At 36.9% G+C, this 25825-nt stretch overlaps 1 protein-coding gene across 1 annotated transcript in view; it reads left to right on the plus strand.

The window, feature by feature from the left end:
• The first annotated feature begins 909 nt into the window (after positions 1-909).
• scarf2 (scavenger receptor class F, member 2) overlaps positions 910-25825 on the plus strand; it is a 31218-nt gene continuing 6302 nt past the window's right edge. The window contains exons 1-9 of the mRNA XM_046842088.1: positions 910-1665; positions 11168-11226; positions 12197-12298; positions 12709-13228; positions 13365-13583; positions 13682-13810; positions 16906-17009; positions 20236-20350; positions 21818-21942. Coding sequence (XP_046698044.1) covers positions 1502-1665; positions 11168-11226; positions 12197-12298; positions 12709-13228; positions 13365-13583; positions 13682-13810; positions 16906-17009; positions 20236-20350; positions 21818-21942 — 1537 coding nt within the window. The 5' untranslated portion in view covers positions 910-1501. The remainder of the gene's footprint in view (positions 1666-11167; positions 11227-12196; positions 12299-12708; positions 13229-13364; positions 13584-13681; positions 13811-16905; positions 17010-20235; positions 20351-21817; positions 21943-25825) is intronic.

The following is a 25825-nucleotide window of genomic DNA, read 5'->3' on the forward strand; positions in this document are numbered from 1 at the left end:
TCTGCTGTTTTACAACAAAAATATGAAATAAATAAGAATAATAAGAGGAGATAAGAAATAAGAGTAAAATTAATGCAGCAAATATACACAATACATACAATGTACATATTACATCCTGTATTTAATTCCCCTCATTCTCTACATATATTGTGTCTTCATACATCTGCTCTATTATTAGACTTATGTGTATTCATCTATCTATCTATCTATCTATCTATCTATCTATCTATCTATCTATCTATCTATCTATCTATCTATCTATCTATTGAAAGAATCACTCTTTGAGTCGACTCGTTCTTTTGAGTCATTGTAAAGACTCGATTTAAAATGAACGAATCATTCATGAACGACCCGTCATAGTTCATTCATTATATTAATACATACATTCATATTTATTTCATCTAGCACATTTTCATGATTCAATACCGTTTTATATTTTTATTATTTATTTATTTTTGTATTTAAGTTAAGTGCTATTTTACATTGAGTGTTGTGTGTGTGTGTGTGTGTGTGTGTGTGTGTGTGTGTTTTCTTTTAAGGTTATCGGCAAGTACGATCCAACCTAGCTATCGGTTTGGGAAAAATCCATTATCGGTCGACCTCTACTACAAATCTGCTCTGAAGCAAAAAATAAATAAATAAAAAATAAAAAAAAATAAATAAATAAATAAATTCGTGTGTTTACAATCCTGTCTTTTTGACTCAATGTGAGCGTCTCCTAAAAATCGACCAGTAGGGGGCGACATTGTACAAAACATTTTTGCTACTTTTCCTAAATCAAAGTTAAGAGAACAATCTCAGGAAACACACACACACATACACACACACACACACGTGATCTAATCGCACACATCACACACATCTAATGCAGTCATTTACAGTTTGGGGTGTGTGTGTGTGTGTGTGTGTGTGTGTGTGTGAGCTCTCTGTTGGAGGGCAGTCCTAGGTACAGGACGCGCACTCACGCACGCGCGCGCGCACACGCACAGACAAGGCTGAAAGTTTCTGAGTTGCTCCTCAGGCTGAAGGTAAGCAGGGAGAGAGAACAGAACCAGACACTTTCAACACATTAACAAACGGAGGGGAAAAAACGCAGGATGAGGCCTGATTGCTGTATTTATTCCACAACTTTTGTCCAAAATCAAGTATGACGCACTGGATGCCCTGAAAGCGGATTGTACAGAAGGACATGTTGGAGAACGCTGTTTTGATTTGTTTAGGGGTTTTTCTTTGCTTTTCTTGGATTATCCAAAAAATGCGCATTTTATTTTGTGATGTCAGAAAGTCGGCCGACATCTGGGGCGCGAGCGCGAGAAGATCCTCTGCTGGAGTAAAAACTTTTTTGGAGATTTGCGTCCAGATCTAGTCCTCTCTCTCTCTCTCTCTCTCTCTCTCTCTCTCTCTCTCTCTCTCTCTTTCTTTCTCTCTCTCTCTCTAGTTTTCCAGACCCTTGATTTTTTGCACGTTTTTTTTTTTTTCACGTTGATTTGCGTGAGAAGGCATGCGGTGCGCACGGGGCGCGTGGAAGGATGCTGCTGCTTCTGCTTCTGCAATGGAAATGAAGAGCACTTCAGCAGCAGTGCTTTTGCTTTTGTTTGTACTCTTTTGTCCCTCATTTAGCCAAGAACTCAACCCTAAGGGTCGGAACGTGTGCAGAGTACCAGGGTAAGTGTGCATTTAATGTATCTTTTATTTTTTTGGCAATTGCATGCACTTTGAGTAACTGTTGCGCCCTTCTGTGATACAAAGCATTTAAATCAACAAAATTGAGAAGATTGTATCTCTTCATAGAAAGCCTGTGATCTCATAAAACCTTGCAAACTTACTGATATGTGTCCAGGATTCATTCAGCACAAAAAAATAGTCTTTGTTTGGTTCTTACCATGCGCATTTTCCCCCCAAGTCAGTGGCCTGATCTAGCCTGAACCACTCCACGCAAGTAGAAACCAGATGTTCACATCTGGAGCGGCGCTAAGCCCAGCATCCGATAGAGGGCGTCGATGCGAAGTGTCGCCTAATAATAAGTGGCGACTGAAGTCGTGGCACTAAGCTGGGTCACGTCCCAAACCGCACACCACCTCATTATATAGTGCATCAAAATAGTCTTCCAGGGCAAAACCCATATTTATAGTTCAATACTAACGTTCCTCAAAGCATCCCTCATGGTTTATGGATGAAAAAGAGTGACCATTGTGTTGCAGATCAGCTATGAAACTGGAAATCAAATTGAAAGGTCAAATTGAAATGCTGAACATTATGGTTCAGAACGAGGTTCTACCGAAACTAAACCGTGTACCCTAATTGAAACATTTGCTTTTGGCATAAAAAAATATATATGTGTAGGCCCAAGATTACCTTCCCAAAAAATTCCCGGGAACAGTTCAGACTTATGGTCTGATTTATCCTCAAGGAAGCAGTGTAATTTTATTTAAAAATACATTTAGGGCACATGGCAGATGCCCTCATCCATAGCAACCTCTCTCATTCATACAGTTGAGGGTTTGCTCAAAGGCCCAGAAGTGGCAGCTTAGTGGTGGTGGTACTCAACTTCTCATCAGAAGTCCAACATATTAAACCCTGAGCTCCCCCTCGAATGTATGTCAGTGCTACAAATGCTGTGCATTAGAGTAACTAGAGGCCGAACGATTAATCGGTTTTGCCGATTAATCAGCACAGATAGTTGTTTGCTTGAACTTTTAGTTATCTGCAAAAAATCAATACTGATAGTTTTTTCGGGTTGCGTTATACAGTACGATAGCGGCCTCTACAGGTGAAACACTGACACCACGTGCTGTTTTTATTAGTCTTTTTTAAAATTAATTTTTATTTCTTTCAAGTCAAGTATTCAAACTAAAACAAAAAGTTTCTTTTTTAAGTTTTTCTCTATTTACAAATATAAGTAATACATATTCATATTCATTTAATTGAGCACATTTGCATGAGTTACATTAAGTACTATTAAGTACTTCATTATTATCAAATATGCATTATTTATACCACAATCATTTCCATAAGATGCTCTCCTTGATTGAAAAAAAAAAAAGATATTTAATCCAATATAAAATGTTTTTGGTTAGCATTTCATATTTTCCTGCTTTGCCAGGAGATTAGTGATTATTTGTACAAGTATCTTTCAAAACTATATGCTTTTTACTACATTCATTAATTTATGATATATTCAATAGTATGAAATACACCACCAGTCAAGTATGGAACTTAATTAATTAAAACAATATACAGTGGTACCCCGCTTATCGACCGGCTCGGACATCGACCTTTTCGCTTAGTAAACCAAACTTTGCACCCGCTGAACGACCAAATGCCCGCTTATCGAGCTTTTTTTTACCCCGACCCACGTGGAGCGAGGGAAAGGATCTTCCCAGTCTCGGCTCAGCCTTCGTGGAGAGAGCATCTATCGTAAATTATACTTCGGTTTGTGAACGATAAAGTGTTATTCAGCAGTCATTATAACAATTTAGTGAGTGTATATTGTATATTGCGTGTACATTCGCTCTTCGACCTTTTCGATTTTAAGGAACGGATTAAGGTCGATAAGCGGGGTACCACTGTATGTCTAATTAGATACCTGTAGCAGATATAGTTTATGGTATACACCCTTATCTAGAGACAATTACAACTGAGCAGTTGGGGGTAAAGGGCCTTGTTAAAGGGCTTAGCAGTGGTAGGTTGGTGGTGCTGGGATTTGAACTCATGACCTACAGTACTGTAGCACGACTGAGCTACAGCACCACCACCTCATATAGTTGTGTTACAAATGATACTGACTTAAAATGAACTTTAAATACAAGCTGAGGTTTATAGCAAATGTATTAAAATCTGAGAGTAGATAAAATCCTTAAAAATTACATTTATGGCAATTCGTGTTTTATTTTTTTCCTCCTGTGAAAGCCAGAAATACTTTACATGTTCAGAAATGTTAATTTAGCAGTGTCTATGATGTATAACATGAAGTAAATAAGTATCGCAACATTTGGGTTTATTGCTGATGTCGGTCATGTTAATTTAATAAAATTGACAAACTCAAGTCAGTTTTAATTCTTTATTGCACCTAAAAAGGTAGACTATATGGACCAACCTACTGAGAAACCTGACTTTTACAGCCATATGGGGTCTTTTTGAAATTGTTACCACAACATTGGAGGCACACAATTGTGTCTTGTCTTTGGATGTGGTAGCATGAAGTTTTATCTTCACTTGAACTAGGAGACCCAAACCTGTTCCAGCAAGCCAGCTCCATAAAGGCATGCTTTACATGGATTGGAGTGGATGAACTCCAGCTATAGAGCTCTGACCTCAAACCTACTGATAACTTATGGAATTGATTATAATGCTAACTGCACCCCAGGCCTCCTCACCTGCAGTAACGCCTTTGTGTGGCCGAATGAGCACACCAATCCAAATCTAGTGGAACATCTTCCCTGAAAAGTGGAGGTTAAATCACATACAAATCTTATATTTAGGTGTCCAAAAGATTTTGTTTATACAGTGTATTAAGCTAATAATAACCTTGTCCCGGTTTTCTTTATAGAATTTCTCCAAATTTAGGAGCCATTCTTTTGGCTAAAAACAAAGCGTTTCCTGATGACCTTTATGCCGTGGAAATAGTAAAAGTTTGATATTGACAGTTGGCAAAGCAGAACATGTTTGTTTCAGATCCATAATGAGATGTTTTTTACAAAGACACCATGCAAAGAGATATTACATCGAACAAGTAACATGGCACAGATACCTAACAACAAATCTATACATATTAATGAAATCTCTCTACAGAAACATGTGAATTAAAGACAGTGTTTGTGTGGGTGCTTAATGATTTAGTACTGAAATCTCACAAATTAAATATCTGTCCAATCAATATTGGTCCAATCTATAATTTTTTTGTTTAGATCTTTTTACATTTTTTTTGTAAACTCCAGAGAAATAATTGATTTCACTGATTTTGTCCAGTCTTGACTACCTTATACTACCTCTTAACTACCCACCCATTGGTCACAATTATTACCTAATACACTGTCTTTGAAAAGCTTGTTTCTTAATAGACATGTCAATTCATGTGTCAACAAATTGCCTGTTCAAACCTACACTCCGTACAGTCCACATACATTAAACTACTTCATGGTGTATTAATCTGCCTTAAAGTTTGACACATTGTGCATTCTGAAATGCTTATTTGCTCACCACAGCTGTAAAGAGTAAATATTTTCATTGACCTTCCTGTTTGTTTCGAACCAGTCTGGTGGTTCTCCTCTGACCTTAACAAGCAACAAGCTCTGCCCAGAAAACTGCCTCTGACTGGATGTTGTTTTGTTTTTTTGCACCATTTAGCGTAAACTCGACTTGGTGCTCTGCACGGAAATCCCAGGGGATCAGCAATTTCCGAAACACTCATACAAGAAAAAATGACATAAGCAAAAACATAGAGAGATCACAATATTCACCAAAAAAAGAATGAATCAGTTTAATCTGGATGATGTTATGCATTGCAATGCCGGCTGATTGAGGATTTTATGGATAAGAAGCTGTACAGTATTCAAATGAACGTGGCTAATAAATGTGTTTATGTTGCATAAATATTCAAATGTACTTTTTTAATGACTTTGTAACTCTGCTTCATCAGTACAGTTAATTGTATTGTACTTTTGGATACTTACTGTAAGTATGGAATGGTGGTTTTGAAACAATAAACCACTCAAACTTGCCAGAAAACCATGACCTCTATGAATTGTATGCAAAAAACACTTATAAAGGTTATAAGACCTCTTACAGCATATGTGTGAGACTAAAGATAAGATTAATTTACCATTAGGAAGAACACTGTATCAGCTAACCTTTCGCTAACCAACATGTTTAAAAGTTCAACCTTTGTCTGTTTTGCCCAGCTGCTAAAGTGATATCATAATGACTAATGGCTGCACAGACTATTTTACTATCATTTCCTAAAAGTTATATCAACAGCAGATATGGAGCGAATTTTATTTTTATCCGGGAGTTTCCGTCCTCTTTTGCAATCTGGGCAGATAACAGATCCACTCACACCAGATTTTAATCAGTGAACATGAATCAGACCCCAATGCACTGAAAATAATCTGGTGGGAACAGAATTTACCCTGGCATGAAGTCGAGCGATTTTCTTCGAATTGCTTATAATTTCCATTTCTCGATTCATGCTAAATCGAGACGCAACCCCAACCAAAGTAGTGACTGATCTTCAATTTCCATTCTCATCAGCATCCCTGGTTCCAAGAGAATCAGTGTGGTTTGACTCTCTTCCTCTCTTTTCTGACTGTCTCTCGGTGTGGTATGTGTAGTTTGACACAGAGCAGAGAGCTCAAGGTTGTGGTGAAGCTCATGTCTGGAACACACACACACACACACACACACACACACACACACACACACACACACACACACACACATACATTGCGAAAGGCTAAACAAACCTTGACTTAAGGCAGAGCAAATTTCGATGCTCTACTGGAAGTAAAAGTGTAGACTGGGCCTCTCAGGGGTCACATGTGATAGAGGATGAAGAGCAGCATCTGTGTCATATATATATATATATATATATATATATATATATATATATATATATATATGCAGATATACAGCAGATTTATGAGAAAATCTGGACTACTAAGATTCAGGAGGAATGCAGAAAAACATTAATATAGAACAGTGATCCTGTCTGTTACTGATCCTAAATTCTTATAGAATTCCTATTAAATTCCTAAAAGTAATCAATTTGGGTGTAGTGCACTGTAGTTTGTTAATAGTTAACAAATTACACTACATAGCAAAACAGAGCAATTTACAGTACCGTACTGTATAAACTGTACAGTTTATATACACTTGCGATCGCATGGACGAGCGTCGGTTGATGAGTGGAGGGCGGAGCACATGCTGCTACATTTTCAAGCCACATGAAACGTAAAATATTTAAAAAATTAATTATGGTCATTGTAAATTTAAAAAATCTGTGGGAAATCAGCTCACAAACCTTATTGCCATTTTTCACTTAACCGCTTCCCGCATTACCCATAGTGCAATTTGGCTACCCGCTAATAGTGGTGCTGTGGGATGTGCCTCATCACCATACTCATTTATATTTATGTAAATTCTTTTTTTATTTATATAAAAATTATATAGAAAAAAATGTGTATGTATATATATATATATATATATATATATATATATATATATATATATATATTCATTTATATAAATTTTTCTTGTACTCTAAAGCAGCGGTCAGGACCGGGCTAATGTCAGACAATATTTTCACGGACCGGCCTTTAAGGAGTGGCGGATAAATACAACAATATAAAATGATCCGACCATAAAAACTGGTATTTTCTAAATATAATAATAAACGTGAATCCACTGTGTTGTTGTTTGTTCATTTTGCTCGCTTGGGGGTTTGAATTTAGCGGTAATGTATTATGTGTTAGAGGCCGGAGCCCCTTTAAGAAGGTAGAGGATGGAGGTAAGACATGTGACCGAGGCATCATGACATGCATCAGGAGTGAGTCATAGACAGATGTGGCGGAGAGAATCCGGTCATTTTCCAAAATAAAACATAGTTCAGAATCAGATAATAAATAAAAAGGAAATAATGTAAGTTATGTATTCTTTCTGTGCGGCCCGGTACCAGCAGTTTCTGGCAAAATAATTTCCATCAAAATTAATAAAGTTCTATCTTTCTTATATCTTTTATCTAATCTTATCTTATCATACTGTACATTTTCATGCCTATACCACTTTCAACACCATCATACTCATCATCTCATTGACTGTTAAGCAGCCAGGCCAAGTCTCTGCTTTAACTCAGTACAACTGAGTCATTTGCTGTCATTAACTCATTGCACAGCATTTGCTGTCTTATGTTTTTACATTGGTGTTCATTAATAATTTACAGTTTAATAATAATAATTCAATAATGTAGCTTTGAATGGCATTCAAACATATTTTGTATTTACTATTGAAACCTCTTTTTCATATGTTTGAGACTTATGACCTACTGTTGAAATCCTACTAAACATAATTGCAACTACCATGATACCAGTGATCCCCTGTGATACCAATGAGGCACAGGTCTGCAAACTTCTCACTACAATAACCAAGCGTGTATTAAAACTATATCAGATTACGATCAGGTTTCTACCTAAGAGCTTTCTATTACATCAAAAATGGGGAAAAAAGCATTTGGTGAACTCAGAGATATGAAAAAAAAAGAGACCTATGTTTTTGTTAAATAATTTAAAATGAATTTTGTAAAACGTATACAATATATAGCCTGCCTGAAATGGTTCCAAGTTATTTGCCAATGGATCTAACGTGACAAGCTCTTTAAAGAACTCTTAAATTGTCTATGTAAAACTTTACAAGAGTGTTACTGTGACATCCTAATATAATCTTTTTTTGAAGCTAACAATGCTTTATTTTACAATGAACCATTAAAGAACCACTTATTTGACAGTGCTTGAGTTAAGTCTGTGGTACAAACTCTAAATTATTGGTAATAATACAACAGTTAGCTCTGGTTTACTAATTTGTATGGATGAGTTGCCTTCCACTGTTTCGGTATTCCAGTTATTTACTCCATTTGTCTAAATTTACAATACAACGCTAGCGTCTTTATTCTTTATGTTACGATAGTTACGTGTGCAGCTGAGCTCAACAGGTGGTTTGTAGAGCATCTGATTTACGGCAACAATAACAGGACAAAAACATGCTTCATTTTAGAGTTAGTACAGATTATATAGAATGTTCAATTAAAATGTCAGTACATTAATTTTACACTTTCTCAGAACACAGTAACTACAAAATAAACCTATGTGTTGTGGTTGATCACCAAACCGATCAAAAGATGAACAATGGCATGAGGAACAGTTTTCACAAGAGCGCTAGAGAGATTGAGATGAGCAAGATGAGCCAGAGTTTTCTCCCGGAAAACACTAGTCTCAGTATTCTTTCTTTGGCTTGGCTCCTCTACAAAGCATTTATAGGATATTTCGTTCAATCAGTTCGAATCTGGAGTCTAGGACAGGGAACAGTGAAACTAATCTCACCAGTATGTGGCCTTATCCTGAACCTCTCTGTCATCGTCGCACGATCCCAAGCGGCCATGACTTCAAACGCTGCTGCCTAGTTTACAGGGGCAGCTGCTTAACAGAATAAGGGATCTCTAAGAAACAAGCATTTGCTGTGTGCATGTGTGGCTGTCCATCTGTGTTTCTGTTGTATGCGAGTGTTATTTGAAGCATCCGCCATCATGTTCGAGAGAAGCCACAGATGGTAACCAGACGTCTCGTAGATTCTGTGTGAACCACACAAACTATGAGACGTAGAAGAAGATCACTAAGGGACAGATTTAGGTCAGAGAAACAACAACATCTGCACATGATAGCATTAAAGTTTTTTTTTCCTGCTTATGAATATCGGGAAAGGCAAATGTCTTTCTGATTTGTTTATTTTTATGGCTTTGTCGACTTTAAAGTATTTGTTAACATGGTTTCAAATGCCAAGAACATCTGTGATATTACAGGGCTGTCAAATAATACAAATGAAAAATAGACACCATTTTTTTTTTACCAGATAAGGACGGCATGGGCATATCAGATCACAGTGATTGGCAGTGACATTTCAGTAAATGTGGTGGGGGCGAACATAGGACATGGCAATTTATGAATCGATACGTTTATTTCACGCTTTGTGCATGTTGTATTTATTTTAAATGATATGGCAAAGTGCAAATATGTTTAAAAATTGTTAGTAATTAGATCTTCTTGATATATAGAAGTTGTCAGGCTTTAAGGCTTTCTGTCCTCCTGAAAGAAAAGTGTTTTCCTCTCAGAAAGGGTTTCAAACAGACACTTTTGTCAAGTTGTGATCACCTTATGACATGCTATTAAAGTCCCAAACAACTCTGTTTTTTCTAAAGGTTAATATATTAAATGCATGAAAAGTGTGTGTTTATGGTACATATCTTATAATAACCTATGAGGTTTAAAGATTCTTCAGCTGTCCCTCTGGGAGAACCCTTAAAATGGTCTGGAACAGCATATGGAACCAGTGAACCATTAAAGAACCATTAAATGTGGCAGGAGCTCAAAATAATTTGCCAGTATTTTGGCTGTCCCATAGAAACCGTAAAGGGACAATAACAAGTTTTGCTTTCAGAGTGTTGAAAATTAAGGGTTGTAATGCAGAGGTCCTTGTTGCAGGAACAGCTAAAAGTCTATTAAATGTTGAAAGTTTGGAAAATCATACACTTTATGACCAAATATATTGGGGCACCTGAATTTTCCAGCCATTAATGGCTTTTTTTCCAAACTGTTACTACAAATTTGGAGGTTCAGAATTGTATTGAATGTCTTTATATGCAGTAGCATTACATTTTCCATTCACTTGACCCAAACCTGTTCCAGCATTCCAATACCCCTGTGCTCAAAGCTATAGTTTACATATGTTGGTATGTTGAAACGAATCCTTGAGTAACTCACGTATTCTAAATACAAAAAACATCAAGGCAAATTATTTAGTTTGCGTCGTTTAGTCCATTTAACCAAACACGGAACACTGTGTTTCCACACGGACCATTATTACTGATGCACCACTCGCTAAATCCTGGATAAAAAAATAGATGAACAGGGAGAAAACAGCAAGGGGGCGAGGAGAAAATTCAGGCCAAAGAAAATGATAGAAACTTTCCAAAGTTTTGGGATCATTTTAAATTAAAGCATAAAGAAAACACCATACAGTGCATTTAGCTTTTATAGAGTAATCTAGTAAAACATCTCCCCAGAAGTGTGGACGTTACAACAAATGGGGATTAAATGTAGAATGGGATGTTTAAATCTTATTGTCAGGTGTCCACAAATTCATGTCTATATAATGTACCTCAAGTAGCTGAGCAACAACATGTCTAAAAATGTACAGTAACCGCATTCTCAGACAATGGCGATATTGACAGTTGCTGTATTATTAACTATAGAACAACTACAGCACTTCTAGGGAGATTTATGGAGATCATGATTTGCCCAACGACTCTCTTCCAAATCTAATATATATTTAGATTTACACATACATTATAGCCCGGTGTAACATGAGTTTATTTGTTATTTATATGTTTTACCTTCTATTTTAGGTCTCCTGGGATTGCGTGTTGCACTGGATGGGCGCAACAAGGAGACGAGTGTTTGACACGTAAGAACTTTTTTATCTTGCCTACAATAACAGAAACGCAGAATCAAGATCAGAATGTTTCTGCAGCATGTTGCTTTATTCAAGTGCAAGTATGTTTGAGTGTGTAGGCCAAACATGTGATATATAACTTAACACATGTGGTGCATATGAAAGATTCAAATGGCCTGCCATAATGGAGTGAAATAAATAATGTATCATTTTAAAAAATGGGATACGTTCTGTCATTTTGGACGTAATACTGGAATTATAATTGGAATGTGAATAAAGCAAAACTCAGCGTCTTTGAAAATGAAGCGTCGCTGGAAATCCCTGATTGTTGCTTTATGATGACTTACTTATGATTTACTTCATTTGGAAACTTCATTTGGAAGCAAAATATGGTCTAAATCAGAACAAATGGCTGTTAAAACTAATTCCAGTTCTGACTGGATGTTTGGTTAGTCAACATATATTAACACAGAATAAATCCTTATTAGTGAAGATCAATTGTGTTGATAAAAAATGCACTGTTTTATATATTTATTTTTATTGTTCATTCTGTAATTGTTTTGTAAAATCAGTTTTTTTTTATTGTTTATTTTTATTATTTTGGTGCAAAATTATACTTACATTTATGTAGTGGTCACAAAAAGTTGCCTTTGCCTGCATGAACCTGTCCCCATAAAACCAATGTTCTTTTTAATCGAAAACTTTACACATAATCAGGTAAAAATCAAAACTATATTAGTTGTAGTATTATTGTTTCCAGGTCAGCATCAATCTTAAACAAGTACACAAAACCAAAGAATTAGACCACTTGCTAATAATAATAATACAGTTAAGCTTGCTGGGTATCCAGACTTTAAATCTCTAAAAGATAATTTCCACCCATTTCCTTTTCAAGCTAAATCAAAACAATTGAGGAATCTGTGCAGTAGAATTATACCTGTCTCCAAAAATATTCCCATTCATGTAATTTTTTTGTCTTCAGCTCTCTGCGAGGGCAATTTTACTTGCAAGGAGAATGAGGTGTGTGTCCGACCAAACGAGTGCCGCTGCCGTCACGGATATTTCGGAGCGAGCTGTGACACCAGTAAGAGACCGCTTTGTGTTACGACTTCCTTCCTACACAACATTTTCTGCATTTTTACCCCATGATGATGGACGGCACGGATGCTCAACGTAGCATCCAAAACAATCCTAAAAGAACACAAGTTTGTCTTGTGTTTATGTTTCTATGAGATTTTTGCTCAATAATTGTTTTCATGGAATAGTCAAATCAAATCAAACGTTTATTTGTCACATGCACATACATACAGGGTACAACATGCAGTGAAATGCTCTACACAATAAGTACAACATAGCTATTAAAGTCTTCTTAAAATCTAATTTTTCTCAAATGTTCGAGCTTGAGTTCAGGGGTAGTTCAAGAAAATGTATTTATATAAAAGCAGTTTGAATTATGCATCATGGTTAAATTAAAACCTCCTCCTACCTTCATAGAGTGTCCTGCTCAATTCTGGGGTCCTGACTGCAAAGGAAAATGCACGTGTCACCCTAACGGCAAATGCGATGACTTAACCGGCAAGTGCACATGCCACCCAAATCGCTGGGGTGAGAACTGTGAGAAGCCATGCCCATGCCAGAAAGGCAAGTGTGACCAGGAGACTGGCAAGTGCACGTGCCATGCTGGTTTTTGGGGTCCTCACTGCAGCAACAATTGCTACTGCAGTCTAAACTCAGTGTGTGACCAGAGCACAGGTCGCTGCATCTGCTCTCCAGGGTGGTACGGGCGCAACTGTGGTGCCCAGTGCGCCTGCAACAACTCACCATGCGAGCAGTTCACCGGCCGATGCCAATGCCGAGATCGTTTGTGGGGCACAAACTGCGAACGATATTGTCAGTGTTTACATGGGAAATGTAACCAGGCAGATGGTTCCTGCACCTGCAAACCGGGCTACAGGGGCAAATTCTGCAGAGAGCCATGTCCTGCTGGGTTCTACGGGCAGAACTGCAGGAACAAGTAAGGAGAACAGCTCTATTTTGTTTTTACAGTGTTGTTTAACTTGAATACAATTGTACGAATGATTCAGCTGATACAGTCAGTTGGATTGAGGTCTGCACATGTGCCAATGTGACTTAATCTTCTGTCCTTGCAGATGTGGTCACTGTAAGGGCCAGCAACCATGCAAGGTTACAGAAGGAAGGTGTGTTACTTGTGAACGAGGCTGGAATGGCACCAAATGTGATCAGATATGTGCCCCAGGCTTTTTTGGAGAGAACTGCAAAGATGAATGTCCACCATGTAAAGATGGCCATTACTGCAATCGCATCGATGGGAAGTGCTCTCACTGTAATCCCGGCTGGATCGGAGATCGGTACAAACTTTACATTGTGTTTATGCTTTTGTTTGTTTTTGGTTTTATTCTTAGTTTGAACAACCATAAACAATAAATGATAACTTCTTTGTCTGCAGCTGTGAGGTCCGATGTCCCAATGGCACCTATGGGGAGAATTGCGAGAATGACTGCAGCCACTGTTTTAATGGAGAATGTCACTTTGCTACAGGGGAGTGCCTCTGTGATCCTGGCTTTTATGGGACTTAGTAAGTGTCAGGCTTTCTTTGATTAGTTTTCCTATTGTACTGTAAGATACAATTGTAAAGGTTTTTTTATGTATCATAAAAAAAAAAAAAAAAGCTTTATGTATTCAGTTACTAACAGCTCATTCCTACCCTTTAGCTAGGTCTCCCAGTTGTCAATGACCTAAAGAAAATTCCCACCCACTTAATACAGTAGGTCTTCCAATTTCCAATGTCTAAAAGCAAATTCCCACCTACTAACTGGCACCTAACTTTTAGATGCCCAATTCCACTCATTAGGTAGGTAGGCCCATTTCCATACTTCATGTCTAATATTAGCTAGGATTTTCCTATTGCCCAGTAGATACCTAGAAGACACCTAGATACCTAGTAGACACCTTGCAAATGTGATGATATTATTGGCTCCTTCCCAGCTATACAAAAACAGCCTTGTATCTTTTACGTCTCCTCTTAGACAGTCAGGAGTCCAGTTCATTAAATCCGAATGAATGCTGAGAAAGACAACTTCACGTCAGGAGTGCAGGGGGAAAGACGTTTATAGTTTTAGCAAATGATTTTCTAACAAGAAACAAAGTTTGCTTATCATTCTGAAATGGTTTATTCACATTTCATCACAGAGACACCATTACAAATGTCTTGCCATGTCTGTTTTGGATGTATCCCAGACCACACATCTTATTCAGTATATGGGTGATATGGGTGAAGTTATTTTTTTTTTGGAATGATACTGCCATGTTGGAAATTCTGTAACCTCCATTGTTTGGACACCTCCTTTTGTGGGGCGCTGTGGGATTTCACAAACACGTTGCATATTCTCCACCGAATGTCATAAGTGATAAAGTATAAACCAAAATTGCAGACTCCCAAAATAGTGCTCCAAATAGTGCCAAGTGGATGGTTTCAGATCAACAGGCGGAGCAATTTGATGTCAGACTGCAGGATCTTCACGTTGTAGGTCAAAGTCTATATCGATGAGTGAAAATTAAGTCAATTAATCAATTGACATGAATAAATTGACTTAAATGAATTTGAATTCCAAAACACCAGGAGAATGTAAAACAATTTCCACGTTCCAATAACCTTTTTAATATGGACAGTTTCGTTTCAAACATTTAGTTTCTGCCATCCTATAATTACATGCAAAAATCCTCCAGATTTCCACAAGTATTAAAGTTATTTTCTAAAACACACAGTCATTTTTTTAGGTTTCATAATCTCTGTCAAGTAATCTTGGCAGATCTATCATAGAGCCCCTAAATTAGCTAAATTTGAATCCTTTTATGAATGCCTGGAAAATATTGCTATTCTAGAGCTCCTAAAGATTTTATTTTAGAATTCCTGAATATACATTTATAAAGCTATGAAGATATCTTTGAAAAATTCTTCTGACAAATATCCCTATTTTTTTTTCTTGAATCTACATTATGGTTTACTATTCTATACCCTTTGAAATTCTGTCTAGAATTTTAGAAGAATGTTTTCATTTTAGATCTAATTTGCTGAAGTTATATTTTACTGCTACTTTCTACATGTAAGCATTGGAAAAATCATGTTGTTCCAGAATTTTTGAAATTCACTTGTGTGCAATACAATACATTTTGGGATTTGAATACAATATAAAATCCAGAAAATCCAAATTTAGGTTTTGTCAAAGGTTTAAAATTGTTGTTATAAAATTATAAACATGAGATTTCTATTTATTTGTTTTACAATCTCTTAGTGTCCTCAAAATCATTCTAAAACCTGTTGTCCAAATTCAATGTGAATTGGAATTGAGTTAGTGTGCACAGTATGGGAAGTTAATAATGTACCTAGCTACTTACCAAAGCTATTAAGCTAGGACTAAGCTTTTATATAATAATTCAATGTGACAGTTAAATTTGGTGTGTGGATTTATTTGCAATTTAGAGTTATCGAATGAAATTTTGAATGAAAACCAGAACATTGGGCTGTTTATACAGATTTTTGTCAACATGGTGAACTCAAGTCCATGTGAATGTAGCATAAGATCACAAAATTTTTTCTTCCATCCAAAAATCCCCAAACATTTATTGCCATTTCACAATACGTGCATGTTTTTCCACGGCTACGGAGGCGTGGAATGTTGCATTCCAAGGAAGCTTGTGGTTTCAAATCGACTCAGTACATTAACAGATTACGACCTCAGCCAGGATGTTTGTTGCTACAATGCATGTGAACAGACCATTTCTATTCTCATTTTGTCTATATGTGTAGAGAAGAAACAGACATTAAAACAGGAATAAAATTCTTTTAAATAAACAAATCCAGTATGGATCCAGTGGAAAGATGACAAAAATGTGTAAAAGATTCCTGAAAAAGTTCTGACTCGGACTCTGACCAATTGTTTTGAACAATTAATTGAATTCAGAAGTGAACTGAACTGAACTGTTCTATGTTTGTCCTGGTTATTTGTTTAACAGAAAGCTAATTCATACATACAATTCATAGCACGATTCATACAGTGTGCATACTAAAGTTTACCTTTACCAAATGTTAGGAAATGAGATTATTTTGCCAAGCAACAAAGCAAAGGAAGTTGATTGTAGCAGCAGAAAGTTCATAAAAACCTATGCAAAAATGGAAGGCTTATATAATAAGAGTTTTCTCTTATTCTCATGTTATTTTCATTGTATCTGTAATTTATATGTGATTGATCATTGAAAATACTTTTTGACACATCAGCATTTTTATCAGTAAGGGGATTTTCCCTGTGTCATTTCACTTTATTTATTATGACTCAACTTGTATACTTAAATGTTCTGATTTCTTTGTATGAATTCAATATTTGGCTTGATGAAAATTTTGTCTCAATAGCCCACTTAGAAATCCCCTTACTGATAAAAATGCTGATGTGTCAAATACTTGTTTTGTTGGATACACTCAGTGTAGATATTGTTATACTGTCATATTGGATTTTTTTTCCATCAGTAAAAATTCTTTGAAGAAAAGACTGAGTTGAATGATGTGGTATTTCCCACCAAATGACCAAAGATAACAATGTTTAAAGCATATCATTCTTCACTCTCATTACTCATCACTTTCATTAAAAATTTCTTCTCTTTTCCCTCTTTTTCCAGTTGCAATCTGACTTGTGAGTCGGGCCAGTTTGGGGTGAACTGCGCACAAACGTGTCCTTGCCATGATAAAAACTGTAACCCCGTGTCTGGAGCCTGCAATCTATGTAAGAACAACCTTATCTTCCATCTCTCTTTCTCTCTCTCTCTCTCTCTCTCTCTCTCTCTCTCTCTCTCTCTTCATCTCTCTCTCTCTCCTGTTACTTGTAATCTGTGAGAAAATAAGGCTAGGACACTTTGCTATGACGTTTGTTTTGGAGACAGAAGTATTTTTGGAGACTTGAGACATACTTGTGGGGTCTCACATCACTTGTTTTTTTCCACTGCGTCAAGGGGAATAAAGGACGTTGTGTGTTTTTTAATGCAGAGGGCCGAGCGGATCAGCTGCAATCATTTAAAAAAAATCAGAGGTTTAAACCTGCGAATCAGCAAATGATAATTAAAAAAAGGTTGTAGAGGGAAGGTCTGAACCGATCATTGTGGAATGTGTCAATGAAGAGGTTAAGTACAGTATTGAAAGAAAGAAAGAAAGAAAGAAAGAAAGAAAGAAAGAAAGAAAGAAAGAAAGAAAGAAAGAATACTATGTAGAATAAATATAATGAATGAAAAAAAATTAATTTAAATATTATATTATATTATACACAATACATATACATACATAAAGAAAGTAATATAAAAGAAAGAAATAACAGAAATAAATGAAGAAAATGAAAGACTATAAATCTATTTAAGACAAATAAACTCAATTTTAGTGAAAAATAAATCTGGAAAGAAAGAAAGAAAGTAAGAAAGAAAGAACGAAAGAAAGAAAGAAAACACTGCTATACTAAATAGAAAATCTAAAAAGACAGAATGAAAGAAAGACTCCTATGCCACACATAGATCAAGAAAGAAAAAAACGAAAGACTTGTTATATGGTTATAGTTGATGTTTCTGTCACAACTGAAACCTTTATTAATAATTGTGTAGGTTTAGGCAAGTAGGCACAAGGTATCCTTAACAAACATGTACTGAACACTTTGTGTAAGCATGGCTTCAGTGGCTTCTGTGGTGACATGTAAATGCTAAAGCTGATGTTCCTCGGACAGGTGACACCTTTACCATAGATTTTTTAGATTTATTTGTCATTAAGGCTTTCTGAGGGTGTCATGTTCCCTGAAGCCTAAAAAGATTAGCCGACTACGGGTTCAGAAATATTGACCCATGTAATGTCTCTATAACAATTGGCACCTTTATAAATCCTCTTTTAGCTTTCTATCCGTTGTTATAAAGGTATTTGAAGGTGTCCTGTCGCCTGGTAGATCTGTGTCAAGTAAAGTGTGGTAAAAGTTTAGGTAACTATTAGGAAAATGTACTGGTACGGTAAATAGGCTAGGTGCATCATTGTATAGAAGATACTGAGAGAAAAAGGAAGGTTTCCTTCAGTACACATGAGTCAGGGTTTCTGGTTTTGGTTTATTGCAACAGACAAGAAAAGACAAAGAAAAAAATCAGACCAAATTGGTGATGTTTGGGGTTTCTATGTGTAGTCTACGATGGTCCATAAAGTGCAAACCACATAAACAATCCAAATACACAACACAAAATTTGGAAACACAAATATTACCTCAAAACATAACATGTGCACATGCTGCTGTTGGACTGGACACAGATTAGTGCACAATATACCCTTTCCTGAATCTACTGTCAATTATAAAAATCAGTTTATGGACAAAAATATTAGGACACTTGACTTTTCCAGCCATATGTGGTTCTTTCCCAAATTGTTACCACAAATTTGGAGACACACAACTGCATAGGATCTGTGGATGTGCTAGCATGAAATTTTCCCTTCACTTGAACTAGGAGACCCAAACTTGTTCTTCACAAAGTCAGATATACTTTGGGTTGGAAATGAAGATCTCCTGCTATAGAGTTTTGAACTCAACCCTATTGAAAACAATTGAGATGATTCTGAACGCTGACTGCACCCCAGGCCTCCTCACCTTCTCACCTACGTCAGTACCTGATGACCAAATCTCCACAAGCACACTCAAAAATCTAGTGGAGCATCTTCCCAGTAGAGAGGAGGGTATTATGACTGGAAATGGGGACTAAATGTGGAATGGGATGTTCAGAAAGCACAAACTCTTATGCTTATTTTTCTCAAAATTTTGTCCATATAATGTATATGTGCAATCTCGGTCTTCTCCATTTCTCAGATGATGCACTTTGTAGCCAATCAGCAACAACTTGTGCAGTTAGGGACGGCCTTTTTAATTTCGAGTTACAGCTGTTGGAATGTTTTGCTTTGATTATATAGCTTTGTTGTGGTTTTTAATATTTTTAATCTGCTGTTTTGTTTAGTTTTTTTGAATTTGGGGTTTTTTTTTTGTTTAACATTTCTCCGTGTCGTCATATTACATGTATTTATTGTTGTGTTCTTGGTTTTGTTGCTGCTTATCGAAATTGTTTTGTTGTGTTTCTGGTTTTAGCGTTGCTCCTAAATCCGTTGTGCTTTTGGCATGTTTTTTGTATATCAGAATTTGTGTCTGTGTTGGTTTTGTTGTTGTGTTTTCGCTTTGCTACTACGGGCCTTCGTAGCAATCACACGATCACAATTCTTTGCAGATAACTTTGAATGCTTTGACTGTCAAACATGAGAACTTTTCCGAACACCGAAACCCTGAAAACAAAGTTTTACAGCTGAATGAAACACAGCTGTTGCTAGTAACATGCGTTGTTAGGAGTGTCCGTGTGTGTGTGTCCGTGTGTGTGTGTGTGTGTGTGTTCTATGTAGGTCAGTATAGTAGACAGCTGCAGCCTTTAGCATGGCTGCCCTGATGGCGTTTCCAGAGTGGTGTCTGATTTTTATGGCTGTGTTTTTTGGCTTCCTTTCCTGCTTTAGCGGGAGCGAGTGCGGCTCTCTCAGGGAGGAGAGAAATACTCCAGGAAAAAGAAATACAGGAAAAGAGCATAGAAGAAAAGTGGGAAAACAACATTTAAACAAAGTACAAAAGACAGACAGGCAGAGAAAGTCTAGGATATATAGGAGAGTAGGAGTCGTTGTAGTAAAATCCTGCTATGTATGTTATAACCTCTCTGTATGAACAGATGGTAAAGCTTTCCTCTAGACAATCGTGATCATAAACAATTACACATACTTAACCCTGTGAGACAAATCACCTAACCAAAGATGTGTGTGTGTGAATCATAATCACACACTTTGTATACGATGTACCAAATCGCTTTTTGCCTTCCCAAATATTTTCCTTGTAGCCAGTAGTGAAACCAATTCCTGTCCTATTTCTGATGTTAATCATACAAGATTTATTCCTTCCCCTCTGTCCTCAGATCCTAACCAGCGGATGGGTGTGATCGCTGCAGGCACACTGGTGTCCTTACTGCTCATCATTCTGCTTGCTCTGCTCTGCTGCTGCTGCCTATGTAACAAAAAAGACTACATTAGGTATGTTAATAACCAACATCTAATCAAACGACCAAGCTTTTTCATTGCAGCTGATATCAGTGATGCCCTCCAGGCTGTTATATTTGTCATTTTATGGCATTTGGCAGATGCGCTTATCCAAAACAGCTTCTAATTATCTCAGTTCACACAGCTGTGCAGTTCAAGGTTAAGGGCCTTGCTCAAGGGCCCAGCAGTGGCATTTTAGTGTCGTTGGGATTTAAACTCACGATCTTCTGATCAGTCCAACAGCTTATTGACTAAGCTACCACTTTCCATGTTTCAGATACATTATTATTTATGATGTCATCCAAAGTGACCTACAATTATCGTTAACAAAGGATATGAGGGCCGTGCTCAAGGGCCCAGCAGGGGCATCTAGGTGTTGCTGGGATTTAAACTCATGAGCTTCTGATCAAACAGCTTATTAACTGAGCTATTTGCATTCATATTTATGGCATTTGGCAGTCTTCCTTATCCAGAGCGATTAACAATTCTCATTCACACAACCAAGCAGTTGAGGGTTGGGGCCTTGCTCAAGGGACCAGGAGTGGCAGTTTCATGTTGCTGGGATTTGAACTCAGGACTTGACAGTGATTCTGACAGTAGTACCAACTGTATTCTGGCAACACTTATTTAATATTTCAGGAGCCTCCAGTGTCAGGATTTTGTAACAGCCAGATGTAAAGCAACAAAATGGGCAGATGTTGCATTGTCTAGTTTTGTTTTAGCATGACAAGCTGTTCACTTATTTCAAGAGAGAAAAAAACAGAGGCTGGTATAAGACTAATTGTATATACATATGCATTTGGCAGACACACTTATCCAGTGCGACTTACATTTATCTCATTCATACAACTTAGCAGCTAAGCAGTTAAAGGCCTTGCTCAGGGGCCCATGATTGTGTGCCTGAGATTTGAACTTTATAGCTTATAGAATAGAATAGCCTTTATTTGTCACATATACATTAGAGCATATTAAAATTCGTTCTTCGCATATCCCAGCTTGCTCGGAAGCTGGGGTCAGAGCACAGGGTCGCCCATGATACAGCGCCCCTGGAGCACAGAGGGTCAGGGGCCTTGCTCAAGGGCCCAAGAGTGGCAGCTTGGTGATTCCGTGGCTTGAACCCCTGACCTTCCTATCAATAACCCTCCACCTTAACCACTAAGCTACCACATACCTTATAGGGATATGTTAAAGTGATCAAAGTATCTAACTTTTTTTTGCCAGCTTTCCATATCAAATTCAAAGTAAATTTAATTTTGTAATTACTGGTCCCCATCATTAAATATTTTTCTATAAGAGAATGGCCTCAGGTCACCTTTTTGGTTGTTTGTTTGTATTTCTTTTTATTTAAATTCTAATGAAATTAAAAAAGCTCTTTGGACTCAGAACCATTGGACCACACAGATGCAGAACATACAGAGCCTGAAGTGTAGAGATGATTGTTTTGTCCATCTCTGTTTACAGTTCAGACCAGGATAATTCAACCAGCAGTAAGAAGGCCAAAAGGATCCTTTGTGGACGATTTAGCCGGATCAGCACCAAGCTTCCCAGAATCCCTCTGCGCAGACAGAAACTTCCCAAAGTCGTCGGTTAGTCTATGTTTTTCATTTGAGAAAATAAAAGAACCTGGATAAAAGTGCCTAAAGCATTTGTCATTAGAAAACAACAAGAAGTGTATTTCTTTTTGGGCCTGTGCTAGGATCCACTTGTCTGAGTCCAATGTCAGTGGGCTGTTTGAGCCTGATTTCACCCAGATGTACCAGAAAGCATACAAATCAAGGTTCATTTATCTAGCATCATTTATGGCAATAGGTTGCATAAACAAATGGAGTTGTGAGGTTTTAAGTCTGAATCCAGGTGATTTAACAGACATTTGAATTTCAGGGTCGAGAGAAAAATTGAATGTGGTATCAGGATGGGAGGTATGGCACATTCTGTCTCTCTCCCCCCATGTTAATCACAAAGTCACTAGCCAATCATTGCCATCTGTGAGCTTATGTATGAGGAAGAGGGCAGATAGAGCTTTTGATAGGCTCAACAAGATGGATTCTAAAGATGAATGTCTTAGCCTGTTATACTTTCTGGATAGATGTTTGATAGGCAGGAACTGACAAATGACCAAACCAGGAAAAAAAAATTGCTAAAATTTGGTTGTAGCATGCTAGTGCTCATTGCTAACTTTCCAACCTCTGGTCTCCTGATACAAGATACATAATTTTAAAAAATTGCAATGCATTTTAAATAGTTTCTATAAGTATTATATTTTTATTTTTATTAGTATTAAATTAGTATATACAATGAGGTAAAAATGACAAAATATACCCCATAATCAAAAAACTGAGGTAAAAATTTATTTAGACAGCCGTATTTTTTAAATAGTAGGCCTTAGCATGATACTAAAATACATGTCCAGATGTATATTGCTGCTACTTTCATATTACACAGTGCACAACAATCGCTTTCTGTCAGGATTAATGATTTACACCCCGGCTAATCAGCATTCTATTTTCCTTCCTACCGCATTTAGGAAAGAATAACAAATGTGTTTTGACTTCCAGTTACTCAGAACGGGATGTCATCTTGGGTGAGAAAGATCTGGCAAAATTGCGTTAGTTTTTCATAACTGATGAAGTGAAAAACAGTACACTCAGAATTTGGATTCTACCGTAAGTACAATGTGTCGTTTTTCATAACAGTTAGCAGCCCATGCTTGGCTTTATTGTAACTGCTCTCATTTGAGCCTCTATATAAATGGGTTGTATTTGTGATGGACATGTTGTTTTACTTTCTTAGGCTTAAGTACGCAGTGCTGCTTTTATTAATAGCTGTCCACTGTGGCTCTTCAGCATCACTCTGGACCGGGGTTATTTATATAAACTGGATTAGTTTACTTGGTTTTAATGTGCATGTTTGTGGGATCTGGTGTTCTCGACTGATGTGCTTCCACAAGTCTCCTTACCTTATTGCTACCAAACGTTAATGCTTGTCTTCTCCGTATGTTTGATTTGAGACCAGCATTAAAGTGCTGTCGTTGGGTTAATAAATGAGCCATGGCTACTAGATCATGGTTCTGTTGCTTTCATTTAAAAGGAATGCTCTCGGTACCGGTCATATTGCTCTTGGCTCCCTGTAGCGCCGCGTGTCTGTATTATTGAGTCCAAATAGGCACTTTTTCTCCTCCAGTTTCTTCTCTCATTTCCCTATTCCTTATTAAAACCCCTGTGGTTCAGAGCTCAGGTTCCAAGTGAATCTTAATCAAAGACGGTTTCTGTTTTTGCCAAGACAGAACCCCTGTGGTAAGCTCTTGTGGTCTGTGCAATGCCGGCAAGCTGGCTATTAAGAGGATTTTTTTTCTGGGCTGGTGGTGATGAAGGTGTCCAAATAAACACCTTGGAAACACTATCAGCAAAGCTAATCAGTGTGTAATCAGCACTCTTACCCTCTGAAGTTGGGGGAACCCATAAATGTTCTATAGAGAACCCAACCCTTTAAAGGTCTATGTTTATAAAAGTTGGTGTGACATTGAACTTCACCAATCCTACCATCACAAGTGTTTACATTAGGAGTATTGGTTTTTTGAGCGGATTTTTGTGGAACCAACAAAGTTTTCAAGCAGCCATATTGCAAGCATATATAAAACAATGTAATTCAGTGTCATAAGGAACCACTTCCGGCTGGCACTTCTGGTCTCCTTTCATTGCAGCCACAGCCAAAGCAGAAGCATCAGCAAACAAACCTTTGGTCAAACTTACTGCAAAAACCTACCACTTTAATTTCTATTGTCCCCTAACTGTCATGGAGAATCCTTTGATTGTCTTCCACTCAGTCATACAACCATGGGTAATGACAAAACATTTAGTTTTCATTCCATATTTATCATAAATAATGTTATAGGAAACAATTATTGACCTCAATATTCACTATGACTAAAAATTCTTTTTTAAGGCAAGCAAAAGCGATTATTTTATGACTAAAGGACAATTTTCAGGATCAATTGTTTTCCAATAGACGGACAGACAGACAGACAGACAGACAGACAGACAGACAGACAGATTACTTAATTCATCCTAGAGGGGAATTCACATATTACAGCAGCACAATTTACATTGTAGATAGAAAAGAATAAATACAAGAAGAAGGATAAACAGATACAGTGTGATGGTTTGATTGGTAGTGCTGATACAACAGCAGATTTAAAGTTAATTTAAGTAAAATTGCTCTTTTATAAAGGGATGCTGTTAATGTTTAGGAAGTCTATGAGCTCACTGAGAACCCTTTTTCATCCACCACCTCAAAACTGCCCAATAAGCTTCCAAGACAGAGCCAGGCTTCATGATCCATGTTGATAAATGTTTGCATTATATGAATATTTTGTGTACACATAATTAGTTGGTCATCGTGGGTCGAAAAAAGGTAATTCACCTGAAGATTCTTTTAGGATCATTAGTTCTTTAAAACAATTAAAAAAAAAAAAAAACAGTCTAAGCAGCATTTACGATAATATATAATATAATATTTTTACAAAGGCTTTATTATACAGTCATGCATTATTTTTTAGACTATACTATGGTGTGTGTCATTAACATTCTCTTAGACATTTTGTTACTGTAAAGCTCTCCACATTGTGCATTGCATTTACATCACATTATGGCTCCCAGCCTAAAAAGATAAAACTCTTGAAGTCAAAGTGGGTAAAAGCCCCTGTGACACTACATTATGTGCCCAATTATTGTGTTTAGTCATTTACTTTTTTCTGCATGAACTATTCCCCAGTCAAATGCATCATTATAAGAAGGTTTGGTTATGATTAAAGTTTCGACTCCACAAACTGGGTTTCGTTCAAAGTTATGTTCATGTGTGGCCTGTGGACAAATCACGAGCCAGTGCTGGTTCTAAAGGCCAGGATTTGCCTGAAGTCATTTCTTACCCTATGAGAGACACATGCTTCCTCACGCCAATTTACCCCATTATAAGTCAAAAAGTCTGTGTAGAAATTCACCCCAAAACAATATTTTTCTCAACTTGAATAAAGATGAAGTTGAAGTTCAATAAAAATTCCTCAAGCTGCAAAAACCTAGAAAAATATATATATTAAAAGCCAAAAGCAATAAAAAAATTGGGCAATAAAAAAATAATACATTTTTATTTATTTATTTTTATTAAATGTGTTAGTTAATTAATTAATTATTTAATTAATTAAGTAAGTATTGTATTTTTTTATTATTATAATTTTTCTTTTTTGGGGGGAGGGGCACTTTTTTTTGAAGAAAACAAGTCTTACGTCAGCAAATCACGGTGATGTTAAATTATGACTAGCCAAATTGGAGACACAATCCACCGAAAGTCGTTTGTGGAGTATGTATATGTTTATGGTTTTCCCCTAAAACTCCTTCGTTCTTTTTTTTCTTTCACAATTTTTTGCAACCTTCTAGTGACTGCTTTTCTCACAGGCTGCATGCTGCGCTATGGTCT

Source organism: Silurus meridionalis, chromosome 27 (genome assembly GCF_014805685.1).
Source record: "Silurus meridionalis isolate SWU-2019-XX chromosome 27, ASM1480568v1, whole genome shotgun sequence".
In the NCBI taxonomy this organism is placed as follows: Eukaryota; Metazoa; Chordata; class Actinopteri; order Siluriformes; family Siluridae; genus Silurus; species Silurus meridionalis.